Below are 14,621 nucleotides of genomic sequence, written 5' to 3' on the forward strand. Positions count from 1 at the left end.
GTTGTTTAATCACTCCCTGAGGACTTCCCATTCAGACTAGGCTAATGTAACTAATGTCTCTGGTAGAATCTTAGTCCATCCCATCCCATTTACCCTTCCTCTGAATTCTCTGAAATCTGCTCTCCCTAAATCTAAGCTATCAGACTATTCCTGGCTTTCCTCTCCTCTATCATAAATCCTATGACAGGTTTAGATGAACTGGTCACAAATTACAAGACAGGAATTTTTTTGTTTCATTTTTGTATTCTCAATGCCTTGTATGTAATGGACACTTAAAATTGCTCCTTAAATGTATAAATCAATGCCACTTCCCCCCCAAGATTCCAATCATTTCCACTCCAATAACCAGTTTATAGTTATTGATGAGAAACAGATACAGAACTAGTTCTTCTTCCTTTTGAAGGATTAAATTACCTTTGAGGAAAGTCAAGAAATTATTCTCTTAGCAGAGAGAGTTTTAGCAAATACCCATATCATTGGTTTCCCATCACTTTTATATAACATGCCTCTATATCCATGTTGGCAAACCATGGTACGCATACTGAAGCATGCCAGAGGAGACTTCTCCCTTCCCCCTCTCCACACATGAGGATATTTCTCACATCACCCACCTCTCTGCCCAGCAGTCCAATGGGAGTGCTTCCTCCCTCTCCTCTCTGGGGTAAGGCAGGAGGCTCACATGCAGTGTGAGAGTTGCAGTTTGGGCACTTAATCCCTGAAAGGTTTACCATCACTGCTCTATACCATATGTGATGTTTCATAAACTTATTTGTTTCTAATTCCATTGATTTTTATTTAAATTCTTTCTGCCATCCATCCCTCCCTTACTAGATTTCCTCACATGAAAATGTACCGAGAAACACACACACATACAGAATATATGTGTGTATATGTAAACATATGTGCATATTCATCCATATATGCATCCATATTTAAGTTCTGACTGGAATGCCTCAAGGTAGATTCCTCCCCTACAATCACTGGGTTGTCCTAGTGACCCCAACTTGTTCTCACACTGACAGATCTGAATTCCTAAAGAAACTACACTCCAACTTTCTCAGGGTTCTAGAGGCAAACTTGTGGGAAAATATGCTCCCCCTACTAATCACTATAGCTCTTGAATTCCCACTAGAGTGATTCCATTTACCCAAACCCAGCCACTCACCTTGATAATTTAGATCTTTGTTGTTGTTCAGTCATTTCAATTGTGTCCAACTCTTCATGGGACTGCATTTTGGGGGTTTTCTTAGCAACGATATTGGAGTGGTTTGCCATTTTTTTCACATGTGAGGAGCTGAGACCAATAGTGTTAAGTGACTTCCCCAGGGTCACCCAGCTACTAACTGAGGCCAGATTTGAATTCAGGAAGATGAGTTTTCCAGACTTCAGACCTTGCATTCTATCCAGTGCACTACCTAGCTGCCCTGTATTTAGATCTCAAACATGACCATTTATTTAGCAGCAAGGTAAAAGCAACAGTAAAACCATATAGGACAAAAGCAGGAATAATAAATATATCACAGTCCACAAATAAGCCTGGGCCACACACTCCTAACAATATAATCAGTATCCCTGGGAGACAGTGGTCCAGCAGAAACCTGGCAAAGCTGCACAGATGTGTGGGAAACCCATTTGGTCAGCGTAAGTCACAGCTCTGGAAATGTACATTTTGATGTCCTTTTTCTGTCTCAATAACTACATATAAAAGTTCCTTCATGATCATAGCATCTGTGTCAAACAGAATGTTTTCACTAGAAAGTTGAGTTGATGATACATGCCGTGCTTGAATAAGCTTTCACCAGTTGTTACGTCTCCACCCAGCTAGTCAATTTATTGGGTAACTTGTCAGAGTCTCTGTTTTCTTTTTGTTTCTGCTCAATGAATGTACTCCTCAATAACAACTATAGTATCCATCACTACCAGCTTTAGCCTTAGTTGTTATCCACAGCTGACAGAGTGTAATAATACTCTTTTAGGAAAAGGTGATGACTTTTATTTTAAAGTTTATAAAATCCACTCCTACTGCATTCCTTTTGATGTTGAACATTACACATTAAGCCATTGATGTGATGGTTAATTTTACAGAACTGGGTGGTTTTTTTAAAATCCTTTATTATAAGGGATGGCTTTCTGGGAGGAAGAGGAGGAGAGAGAGATTGTGAATTGAAAGTGATATAAAGACAAAAGGTATCAATGATTTTTTTGATAAAGAAAGAACAAACACCAAGCTTGCTCCAGGAAAAGAAAGAAGAAAATACACCTACATCTGTTCTTTGCAGAGGTGACAGGCTATAGGTGTGGAATACTGCATGTATTATCACATTCTACTGCTGTATTGCTTAGTTTTTTCTTTCTTTATCTGTTGTCTCAAGAGATGACTAGCTGAGTAAGAGGAAAGTATGAGGCAGAGAGAGAAGAGAGAGGGGGGAGGGGAGGAAGGAAAGGACGGAGAGAAAAAGAGAAAGATCAATTTTAAAAATTAAAGGAAAAAAGTTGACTTCAGCTCTAACCCCTGAGATTGTATGAATCTGCTTCTTTGGGGCTTTTTTTTTTAAACCCTCACCTTCCATCTTGGAGTCAGTACTGTGCATTGGTTCCAAGGCAGAAGAGTGGTAAGGGTGGGCAATGGGGGTCAAGTGACTTGCCCAGGGTCACACAGCTGGGAAGTGTCTGAGGTCATATTTGAACTAAGACCTCTCACCTCTAAGCCTGGTTCTCAATTCACTGAGCTACCCATCTGCCCCCTTCTTTTTTGCCTTTTAACCTCTAATACCCTCATAATTTGCAGAAGAAAAAAAAATGCAGCATAACATAACTTCTTGGGTCTTTTTCTTCTTTTAAAGGCATTCCAGTGTCTTCTACTGATGTCCTCCTCTAATCCAGAAAAATCATTGCTCTTGAGTCAAAGGGCCTCATTTCAAAACCTTCCTCTGGCTTTTGTGACCCTTGAGACCTTGTGAAAGGGTCCTACTCCCTAAGCTTCAGTTTCTTCATCAATAAAATAAGGGAATTGGGCAAAGATCATCGAATTAAATCTAGAAGAGACCTCAGGTATCTTTTGGCCAATTATTTTATTTTAAGGATAAGGAAATTGAGGCCAAAGAAGACAATGACTTGTCCAGGATCACACAGCTAGGAAGGGTCTGAGGCCAGATTTAAACCCAGATCCTTCCAACTCCAGACCAGGCTTTCTATCTGCTAAGCCCCCTAGCTGTCCCTTCTGTTCTTGTGGCTGTAAAAAAAACCTTAAAAGCCAAATAGGATTTTATATTTCATCCTGGAAGTGATACGGAGCCAATGAAATTTAATGAATGGGGTGGGTGTGACATGGTCAGAGCTATGCCTTAATTATCAGTTTGGCAGGGGTGAAGGAGGGACTAGAAAAGGAGAGGCAGGAGACAGGCTGCCCCCCCCCCAAGGCTATTGCAGCAGCCCAAGTGTGAGGTCATGAGGGCCTGCAGCAGAGTGGGGGCAGTGTCATAGAGAAGGGGGTGTATTTGAGTGATGTTACAAAGGTAGACACCATATAAATTGGCAAAAGATTAGCTATGGAGGAGTGAGAGAGAGTGAGGAATCGAATAGGTCCCTAGATTGTGAGTCTGGGGGACTGGGAGGATGTTATTGGAGTGTGAAGAAGAGAGGAGGGCTCCTGGGGCTTGGGCAGACAGTGCAGATAATGCTAAGAGCCAGCAATGTTTGCTAGCATGGAGGATCCAGATTTAAAGAGTGAAAGTCTCTCCCCTCAAAGAGTGGCCATTCCACTGGGGGACATGAGATTTCACATCTCAGTGGCTTAATGATTCCACTTTATTGGCTACTTGAAGTCAATAGATCGTGGAAAAGTCAATGCAAAGTAATTTCCTGCCATCCAATAATGAGGGGCCAGGTAGCCCAGTGGCTAGAACACTAGCCAACTGCCTAGCTTCTAGTCTTAGAATCAATACTCAGACAGAAGGTGAAGGTTTACAAACTGCAGGGGGAAGGGGATAGAGATTAGGAAAAGTCACCAGGAAGCAGGTAACCCCTTAGCTGAGCTCTGAAGGGAGCTGGGGAGTGTGGAGACATAGAGAGAACATTTCTAGCTAATGCCACTGTGTTTGTTCACTTTGAGTTTTCCACACTAAGGTGCAGCGGTAAGAACTCTGGCTTGGGAGGCAGACGACTTGGGTTCAAATCCCAGCTCTGCCATTCCTACCACACGTATGACCTTGGTTACTTAGGCGTCCTGGTTCTCAGTTCTGTAAAAATGAAGGGATTGGACAAGATAACCTCCAAGGTGACTTCTAGCTCTAAGGAGAAATGGAAAGACTGATGTTACAGTCTGATAAGACCTGAGTTCAAATTTACTACCTATGTTACGTTGGACAAATTATTTTGCCTTTGTGGGTCTCGGTTTCTTTTTCTGAAAAATGAAGGGAGCCTGGCTGGAGATGATCCACCTTCTGGCTCTAAATCTATGGCCCCCTGATCCTGGGGGAGGGGGAAGGGCGCTTTCTCAATATCTGAATGGAATTGTGCCTGAGTAAGTCATTTCCACTGGGTCAGTAAGCCCTGAGCCTCAGTTTCTTCATTTGTAAAAGAAGGCTTGAAATTCTCACACTGCCTGCCTCGCAGGAAAGGTGGCTGTCATTATCTTAGCCAGGGACCATGGGTGGCCGGGCTGCCCGCCTTTGGCCCCCTCCTTGGAGTCCGTGGGAGAAGTGTGTTTGTCTCCTGGGTTGCACTGGGTAAAACATGTTTTGTTTAGAAAGCACCTGGGAAGCCTGAAATCCCAGAACTGAGTCGGAGCAGGCGCCGGGAGCGGAGGCGGCTCAGGGGATGAGGCCGGGGCATGCCCACGGCCCAGGAGAGAGCCGAGCTGGGGGGAGGAGCCGCGGGGCGGCCGGACGCAGGTTTAGGGGCTCGAGTAGTGAGGGAGGTGGGAAAGCCTGCTCTGCTGTGAAGTCTGGCGATTCCCATCCCCCCCGCACCTGCCTAGCATCGTCGGATCTAAGCTTAAGGATAGGAGGACTCGTTTAGTCTTTCCTTTTACAGATGACGACCCTTGAGACTCAGAGAGGCTACGGATTCGGCCAAGGTCACCCAGCAAATTAGTGGCTGGGGTTATAATTCGAACCCAGCTCCTCTCACCGAAGTCGAGAACTCTTCCCACTGTCCAGAGCTGGGGCTGGTCCTTTCCCTGCCCCCGATCCAGATACTGGAGGAGGGCCCTGGGCACAGGGCTAGGGGCAAGCCCGGGTCTCACCATGAAAGTGGCGAAGTTCCCGGCTGAGGCTCCACTCCCTCCCTTCTTCCTGCCGGAGCCAGGACTGGCCAGACCTGCGCCGGTTGCCATGGAGACTGGCGTACACAGGACAGCAGCGCGCGGGGTTCCCAGCTGGCCACCTGCCTCTAGATCTCCGCGACGCCCCCCGGCGGGGCGCCTCCTCCAGTCCTGTGAGTAGAGGACTGACGGGGGGAAGCAGGGCAGGAAGGGGCACGGGAGGTGGCGGTCACCCCATCTGGTCAAGGGAAGGGCCGCGTCCAACCGGGTCTGGGCTCCTCCGGACGCACGTAGGACGCCCAGCCATCCCCATCTCCAGTACCACCTTCCTCCCTTCTTGGCTCCTGCAAGCCGCCTCGGATGGGCGGGAATCTCAGCCTCTGGCCAAACTGGACACGTGTTTCCCCATCCGTCCCATTCTCAACAGTATTTGTTCATTCATTCGTTCTCGCCTTTCATACTATCATAGTCAACCAATAAATATTTCTTAAGCTCCTACTGTGTGCCAGGCACTGGGCTAAGCCCTGGAGATGCAAAGAAAGCCAGAACCGCTTTCCCTTCCCTTAGGAAGGTCACATTCTAGGAGACAATAAGTAAATAACTTATATTTGTTAAACACTGGGTTTAATAATTAATTTATTATACATAATCGATATCATTATAAGATATGTTTTATATTATATAAGTATAACATATGATATTTCTATAAATATATTCTTATTTATATATACTTTAATTAAGGATATAATTATATATTATTTCATTTATTAAACACCTGCTGTGTGCCCGTCACTGGGGATAGGAACCGAGCTACAACCACCTTCCCTTCCCTTATGAATTTCACATTCTAATGAAGGAAACAATAAGTAAATAGCCAATATTTATTAAGCACCTACTCTGTGCCGGGCATTGGGCTAGAGCACTTGGGATTACAAGGAAAGGCAAAAGATAGTACCTAGGGGCAGCTGGGTGGCTCAGTGGATTGAGAGAGCCAGGCCTAGAGACGGGAGGTCCTAGGTTCAAATCTGACTTCAGACACTTCCTAGCTGTGTGACCCTGGGCAAGTCACTTAACCCCATTGCCTAGCCCTGACCACTCTTCTGCCTTGGAATCAATATATACTATGGATTCTAAAGTGGAAGGTAAGGGTTTTAAAAAATTAAAAAAGGAGTCCCTGCCCTCAAGGAGCTCCCAGTCTAATGGAGGGGATGAAATGAAACCAACTATAAACAAGATATAGTCCGGATAAACCTGGTAGTTGTGTTAGACTCTAACGCTTCTTGAGAGTAAGGATTATGTCATTTTCCATTTTTATGTCCCCAACACCTAATAGAGTGCCCAGGTTGGGAGGGTATATGTGTGGTGGGCAGAGAGAATGATTAGGATCCTGGACCTAAAAAAAAAAAAAATCTTTGCTTACTGGGGAAAATGTTGGATTTATATAAACAGGGGTCCTGGGTTCAAAATCCCAACTCTACCCCCTTGCTAATTAGGCAAGGAATTTACCCTCCCTGGGCCTCAGTTTTCTCATCTGTAAAATGGGGGCATTGGCCTAGATGACTGGTAGGCTAATTTCTATTAGCCTCCAGTGATAAAACTCAGCAACTCTTCTGGGATTTATAATATTAGAGAGTTACCTGCAGGGCATTGTCCATGCTCACCCAGCTTTATGAGTTAGAGGCAGAGCTTGAACTCAGGTCTTCCAGAGGGCAAAGCTGGCCCTCTTTCCATTCTTACATCACCTGTTGCCCTGCATATAATGTATGTTTAGTAAATATTTGCTACCTTGGAATGCTGATTGACATTAGCAAACATTTACTGCCAAGCGCCTGGCTGCTGCAGCCAGGTACAGTGCCCAGGGGAGGGAGACGGGGTGAAGTTTGCGTTGTGTCCTCGATAGGATTCTGGGACTTCAGATTCTGAGATGTTTACATTCACACTCAATCTGTGGTTAAATAACTCTATTTTCCTTTCCTTTCATTCTTTCTTGAAAACAGGCTTACCTCTGTTTGGAAGTGAAATCGCCCCTCTTTAGTCCCCTTCTGGGCAAGTCTAAAATGAGTGCATTCACTTGACTTGGCATAGCAGGTGGGCCAGAGGGTCTCAAAGAGGATTCCTAGAAAAGCTATTTCGGTTTGTTGTCTTTAGGTGAAAACTGGCAAACGATATTTATCTTCTGCGCTCTCTTTCCCAGTGTTTTGAGGTAGGCTATTGCTTAATGCAAATAATGTGGATAACTCACATTTCTAAGGCTCTTACAAAGTGATTTTTCTTTGGGGAGAGGCCACATAAGGTCCTCGAGTTGTTGTGATTTAGTTGTTTCCAGTCACATCCAATTCTTTGAGACCCTTAGGGGGTTTCTAAGTAAAGATACTGGAGGGCTTTGCCATTTCCTTCTCCAGCTTATATGACAGATGAAGAAACTGAGGCCAACAGGGTTAAGTGACTTGCCCAGGGTCACACAGCTAGTAGTAAGTATCTGAGGTCACATTTGAACTCAGATCTTTCTGACTCCAGGCACAGCACTCTGTTCCACTATGCCACCACCTCAGCATCAAAACTCTCATTTTACAATTAAGGAAATTGAGGCCCAGGGAGATTAAGAGTTGAGGTTAACTAATGTCATACGGATAATATATATTGCAGATGGGAGGGAAACACTTCTGTCTTAGCCTGTTTCCTCATCAATTCAATGAGAGAACTGGCCAATAACACAAAGGTCCCTTCCAGTCTTTTTTTTTTTTTTTAAACCTTTACCTTCCATCTTGGAGTCAATACTGTGTATTGGTTCTAAGGCAGAAGAGTGGTAAGGGCTAGGCAATGGGGGGGGGGGTCAAGTGACTTGTCCAGGGTCACACAACTGGGAAGTGTCTGACACCAGATTTGAACCCAGGACCTCCCATCTCTAGGCCTGACTCTCAATCATCTGAGTCATCCAGCTGCCCCCCTCTTCCAGTCTTGAATCTCTGATTCAGTCTATGATTCTCTGACTCTTAAATCTATTGGTTTTCCCCACCATACCCCACTGCCACTCTAGCAGATTAAAAATAAGCCTTGGAATAAATCACTTGAGATTTAAGGAGAATAGGGAAGGAAGTGAACCTAGATGTCTTCTCCCTTCTTTGCTTCCTTCCCCAAACAATTATTTAATGCCATCATGGGCAGAAGAGTGAGCTAGGCAAAGGGAGATACAAGGATAACACAGTTTCTGCACTCAAAGAGGGCTTGTTGTCTATTATTTGACTGCCATTTCTGTATTTTATATTTACTAGAATCCATCACAAAGCATACAGTTTCTCTCTTCCTTTCTTCCTTTTTCTTATTCTTTGTTCTAAGGGATGGCACTCTGGCAAACAGTCTCTAGAATGTGTTGGTTTTGTGCTTGTTTTTAATACTCCAAACATTTCCTTAGGTTTTTCTTAAAGAAAAAAAAATTCCCCAACCTTGCATCCAGACACTTTTAATTTAATTTAACACGATTAAATTTTATTGATGACATTTATTTTTCCATCACCTACATACACTACCTGATATTTCTTTCCCTCTTCTCCCTACCAGAAAGCCATCTTTATATAAAAAAAAAACTAAAAGAGACAGAAAAAAAAAGCAGTTTAGCAAACCCAATCGGTTCACCAACCAAGTCAGCTATTCTATGTCTATAGTGTTCATCATCCATCACTTCTGCAAATAAGGCTTGGCAGTGGATTTTTTTATCCCTTCCTTAAAGCCAAGTTGTGTTCATTATGGTTTCACAACCTTTAAATTGTATTGGTTAGTTGTTGTTATCCTTCCCCTGACATTGCTGAAGGCATCATATTTATCGTTCCTCCTTTGTGCGTGTTGCTTCATGTATCCGTCATAGTCATCATTTCTTATAGCTCAATAATCTTGCATTGTGTTAACCTACCGTAACTGGTTTAGCCATCGTCCAGTCCAAACTTTGTGTCCTGTTCTTCTTTCCTACCACAAAAAGTAACCATTTGGTATACCCCAGGTGTTGGGGGGAACTGCCTTTTTGTCCTTGACCTCCTAGGGGTGTGTGCTCATGCTTTCAAATGGGATCTCTACGCCAGAGGCTTTGGACATGGTCCTCAATTTCTTCTTTGGTAGGAGTTGGAGCCTAGAGAAGAATGTTAGAATCCTTCCTAACGATATTTCCCAGCTTGAAAAATAGAATGCAAACCTTTCCTCCCTTTATAATCTCTCTAGACTGAACCAGTGTAGACATCTACAAGGGCGACTTTCTTCTTCCAGCTAGTTTTGGGGGAAGGGAAAGGATGCTTTTGTGATGATTTGTTTGTTTACCAAAATCTCTCTCTATATATTTTTTGTTAAGGTGGGGAACCTCTTCCCCCAAACACATGAACTCACCACTGTCTTTATCGGGTCACAGATCTAGAGCTAAAAGGGACCTCAGGGACCATCTAGTCCAACACCTCCATTTTACAGACAAGGAAATTGAGGCCCAATGACTTGCCCAGTGTCACAAGGGACAGAGTCACTCAATTGAAATTTATTGAGGACCTACTCTGTTCCAGGTACAGTATTAAGTGTTATAATCTAACTGCTGTTTGTCCTTCATTTTTGAAGAGGACCAATGATATCATGGGATAATGTCTTGACTTGTTTGAACCCTGGTCCTCTGACTCCAAGTCTAATAGAGATTCTAATGGATAAAGTGATATTCTAAAGTGATAGAGAGTTGCTAATACACTGGAATTATAAACCACAGATCATAGATTTAGAATCAGAAGGGAGCTATAGAAAATTTAGTCCAACTCTCTCTTCTATGATATATATACACATACATATGTACATATACATACCTACATATATATGAAGGGGGAGAGAGAGAGAGAGAGAGATTGAGCCTAGAGAAAGGAAAGGATTTTCTGGGATTTGAAACCAGATCCCTTGACTACTGCATGGTGCAATAAATGCAATAAATAGAATGCAAGTCAAACCTGGCTTCAGACACTTACTAGCTGTGTGATCCTGGACAAGTCACTTAACTCTGCTGTTTTTTTTAAACATTTATTAATATTTATTTTTTTGAAAAGTTAACATGGTTACATAATTCATGCTCTTACTTTCCCCTTCACACACCTCCCCCCCCCCCAACTTCTCCCTCTCCCCCATGGCAGATGTGTATTTCCACTGGTTTTAACATGTGTCATTGATCAAGACCTATTTCCAAATTGTTGATAGTTGCATTTGTGTGGTAGTTTCGAGTCTACATCCGCAATCATGTCTGCCTCAACCCATGTGTTCAAGCAGTTGTTGTTCTTCTGTTTCCACTCCTGTAGTCCTTCCTCTGAATGTGGGTAGCGTCTTTACCATAAATCCCTCAGAATTGTCCTGGGTCATTGCATTGCTGTTAGTACAGAAGTCCATTACATTCTATTTTACCACAGTGTATCTGTCTCTGTGTACAATGTTCTTCTGGCTCTGCTCCTTTCACTCTGCATCAATTCCTGGAGGTCTTTCCAGTTCACATGGAGTTCCTCCAGTTTATTATTCCTTTGAGCACAATAGTATTCCATCACCAGCATATACCACAATTTGTTCAGCCATTCCCCAATTGTTTGCTGTTTTTTAAAAAAAGATAGAATGCTGGTCCTGGAGTTAGGAAGACTTGAGTTTAAATCCAGCTTTAGACATTTATCAACTGCTTGTCCTTGGCAATTCATTAGCCTTCTGTCTTGCCTCAATGTTCTCATTTGAAAATGGGAATAATAATAATAATAGTGCCTGCTTTCCCAGGGTTGTTGTAAGGATCAAATGGGATCATCCTGATGTGCTTGCAAACCTCGAAGCAGTATAGAAAGGCTGGTTCTTATTTGTGTTGTCCAAGGTCACCTCGGTAATATGTATCGAGTACGTTATCTTTAAATGTGCCCCTCTTTCCTCTTTTCCATGATGAAGTTGAAGCAGCAGTTGTCTATCTTCCCTTAGGTAGTATATGGCAGAGGCAGGCTCCAAATGTTCATCCACTGACCCTGTCCCCAGCCCACTACATAACTATGTTTCTCTTTCACTGGGATGATCAAAGTGGGGAAACCACACGGGGTTACTGGTTTCTCAGAAAATCTAGGGGTCTAGGATTTGCCCTGGAGAAATGGAAACCTGGTTTGTTTCTGAAGCAAAACTTTAGGGTTGATTTCAATGGGCACTTCAGAGGACACTACAGAGGAGAAAGATAATCTATGATGCTGGACTCTGCCTCTTTTGCTTTGATCCTGGCTAGCTAATGTTTCCCTCTTTCTCTCACCTGGATTTCTAGTCTGGGGTATCATCCTGACCATCATTTAGTCTTTTTTTTTAACTTAACTTCTGTGTATTGACTCCTGGGTGGAAGAGTGGTAAGGGTGGGCAATGGGGGTCAAGTGACTTGCCCAGGGTCACCCAGCTGGGAAGTGTCTGAGGCCGGATTTGAACCCAGGACCTCCCGTCTCTAAGCCTGACTCTCAGTTCGCTGAGCTACCCAGCTGCCTCCCCCCCATCATTTAGTCTTAAGGACCAAAGAAAGCCATTTCAGACTTTCCAAAGATACAGAAACTTAGTCCTAAGATTCTGAGAACTGCAATCGAGCTAGTATAGGCCTTGGGTACATCTGAGGACAAATGGACCACCACGATAGGCTAAAGAGGAGAGAGAGGGCAACGAAATTTGATCCAAAGAAAGATAAATGGCCATAACAGCCTCCCCTTAGGTACCACTAGGAGAGTTACAAAGCACTCTCCTGACAGCAAGTGCAGCTAAGGTTCACCCCATTTTACAGGTGAGGAAATCAAAGCTTAGAAAGGCTGGAATCTCATCGACATAAAGCAAGGCAATTACACAATGGGGATTCCAACCCAGGTCTCCTGACTTGCAAAAACCAGCATCCTTGGGCTTTTTCAATTAAAATAAGAATTTCAGTACATAGTTTGAAAAGCCCTAGAATGGGGGAAATTTGAGCTTAAGAACATTCTAAGGGAGAGAGTTCAATAAGACCAAATAGCTCTGAACAAAGCATCTTGGAAAATTAAGGCAAGCGACTGGGAAAATGAAGCTGTTTGGCCCTGAAATGCTCAATGAATACGACCAGGCTACTGGATTCTAGCTACTGTTACCATAAAGTGGGTCATTAGGATTTGATTTTGTTTTTTGAAACCCTTACCTTTTGTCTTAGAATCTTGCTGTTTGTTGGTTCCAAGACAGAAGAGTGATAAGGACTAGGCAATGGGGGTAAAGTGACTTGCCCAGGGTCACCCAGCTAGGAAGTGTCTGAGGCCAGATTTATCCAGTAGATTTATTAAATGCAACATGTCCAAAATGGAATTCATTATCTTTCCCCTAAACCCTCCCCCTATCTTCCCTGTCACTGGAGAGGAGACAGAGTTCCCCCCCTCCCCCAGGTTTACAATCTAGGAGTTATACTGGACTCTCCCCATCCCACCCTCTATCCCCAGCCAAGACCCTCCCACCATGATGTCCAATACTTTCATCTTTGCAGCATCTCCCTAATGGGCCTCCTTCTCTCTTCTGATACCTGTCACTACTCTAGTGCAGACCCTCATCACCTTCCCTCTGGACTATTGCAATAGCCTGCCGATGGGTCTACCTGCCCCAAGCCTCTCCCCCTATTCGATCTCTCCTCCATTCAGCCACTAAAGGGATTTTTCTAAAACTCAAGTCTGATCATGTCATCCCCAAGTTAGTCAATTCTAGTAGCTTCCTGTTGCCTCCAGAATCAAATACGAAATCCTCTGCTTATCATTCAGAGCCCTTCAAAACCCAGATCCCTCCGGTCTTCCCAGGCTTCTTAGATCCAAACCCAGTGACAGTGGCCTCCAGGCTGTTCCACAAATGGGACACTATCTCTCAGCCACAGACGTTTTCTCTAGCTGGAATGCTCCCCCCTTCCCTTATCTCAGCTTCTTGGTCTCCCTGGGTTCCTTTTGTTGTTGTTGTTCAGTGCTAGCCAACTCCCTGCGACCCTATTTGGTGTTTTCATGGCAAAGATCCTGGAGTGGTTGGCCATTTCCTTTTCCAGCTCATTTTATAGATGAGGAAACTGAGGCCAACAAGGTTAAGTGACTTTCCTAGGGTCACACAGCTAGCAAGTATCTGAGGCCAGATTTGAACTCATGAAGATAAGTCCTCCTGATTCTAAGCCCAATGATCTATCCCTTGCATCACCCCCACTTTTTCAGGAAGTCTTCTCTATATTTCTAGTGTCTTTCCTATGTTAATTATCTCTTATTTAGCTAGTGTATTGCATGCTCTTGATGTGTATATACATTATATAATATGTATTATATTTTATATAATATATATGTCATACACACATGTTATATAATATATTCATTATATAAAAATATATAAATTTGTTATATATATGTTCATATATCATATATCATATATAAATTCATATATGATATACTTTATATATAAATATATAAACTCATATTATATATAAATTCATATACAATATATTATATATAAACTCATATTATATCTATAAATTCATATATTATATATAAACTCCTATCTATAAATTCATATATAATATATAATATATAAACTCATATTATATCTATAAATTCATATATAATATATAAACTCATATTATATCTATAAATTCATATATAATGTATTATTTTTAAACTCATATTATATCTATAAATTCATATATAATATATATAAACTCATATTATATCTATAAATTCATATATAATGTATTATTTTTAAACTCATATTATATCTACAAATTCATAAATTACATAAATTTGTTACCTCCATCAGATTGTACGCACCTTAAGGGCAGTGACTCTCTTTTGCCCCATTTTGTATTCTGATAGCATAGTACAGTGTCTGGCACAAAACTTAAATAAATGTTTGATTGACTGATTGATCGATTTCATTAATGCCTGGATTACTAGGAAACGTCTGGATTCTCCAACCTGTTTCTGCATTCAGACTCTTGTGATATGTTGTTTGGGGTGAAGTAGGAGAGGAAAATCTGATCTCACACAGTTAGGTGGCTGGAAAAGGGAGGAGGATTCGAACAGGCAAATAATGTCTTGGTATTATTATGAAAATAGCTTTGACCTCTCAGGCCCCCTGAAAGCACCTTGCGGGGGTCGGGTAGCAGTGGGGAGGGGGGGCCCCCAGGATTCCACAGACCACACTTTGAATACTTCTGCCCTACGTCATACTATCGCAAGAATCCGATTATAACTCAGTTGAGTCATAGGCGCCCTCTTCTTTGCTAACTTCAACAAATGCTCTTCTCTGGTCTCTGTAAATATTACCATGTTGATAGATTCTAGTTAGCCCAAACACTGGACGCCACTGAATCATTTCAAGTCTG

General features: G+C 42.6%; 1 protein-coding gene across 1 annotated transcript in view; it reads left to right on the top strand.

The window, feature by feature from the left end:
* The first annotated feature begins 5,333 nt into the window (after positions 1–5,333).
* FHAD1 (forkhead associated phosphopeptide binding domain 1) overlaps positions 5,334–14,621 on the top strand; it is a 190,767-nt gene continuing 181,479 nt past the window's right edge. The window contains exon 1 of the mRNA XM_044668682.1: positions 5,334–5,436. Coding sequence (XP_044524617.1) covers positions 5,334–5,436 — 103 coding nt within the window. The remainder of the gene's footprint in view (positions 5,437–14,621) is intronic.

The sequence above is a fragment of the Gracilinanus agilis genome, chromosome 3, assembly GCF_016433145.1.
Source record: "Gracilinanus agilis isolate LMUSP501 chromosome 3, AgileGrace, whole genome shotgun sequence".
NCBI lineage: Eukaryota > Metazoa > Chordata > Mammalia > Didelphimorphia > Didelphidae > Gracilinanus > Gracilinanus agilis.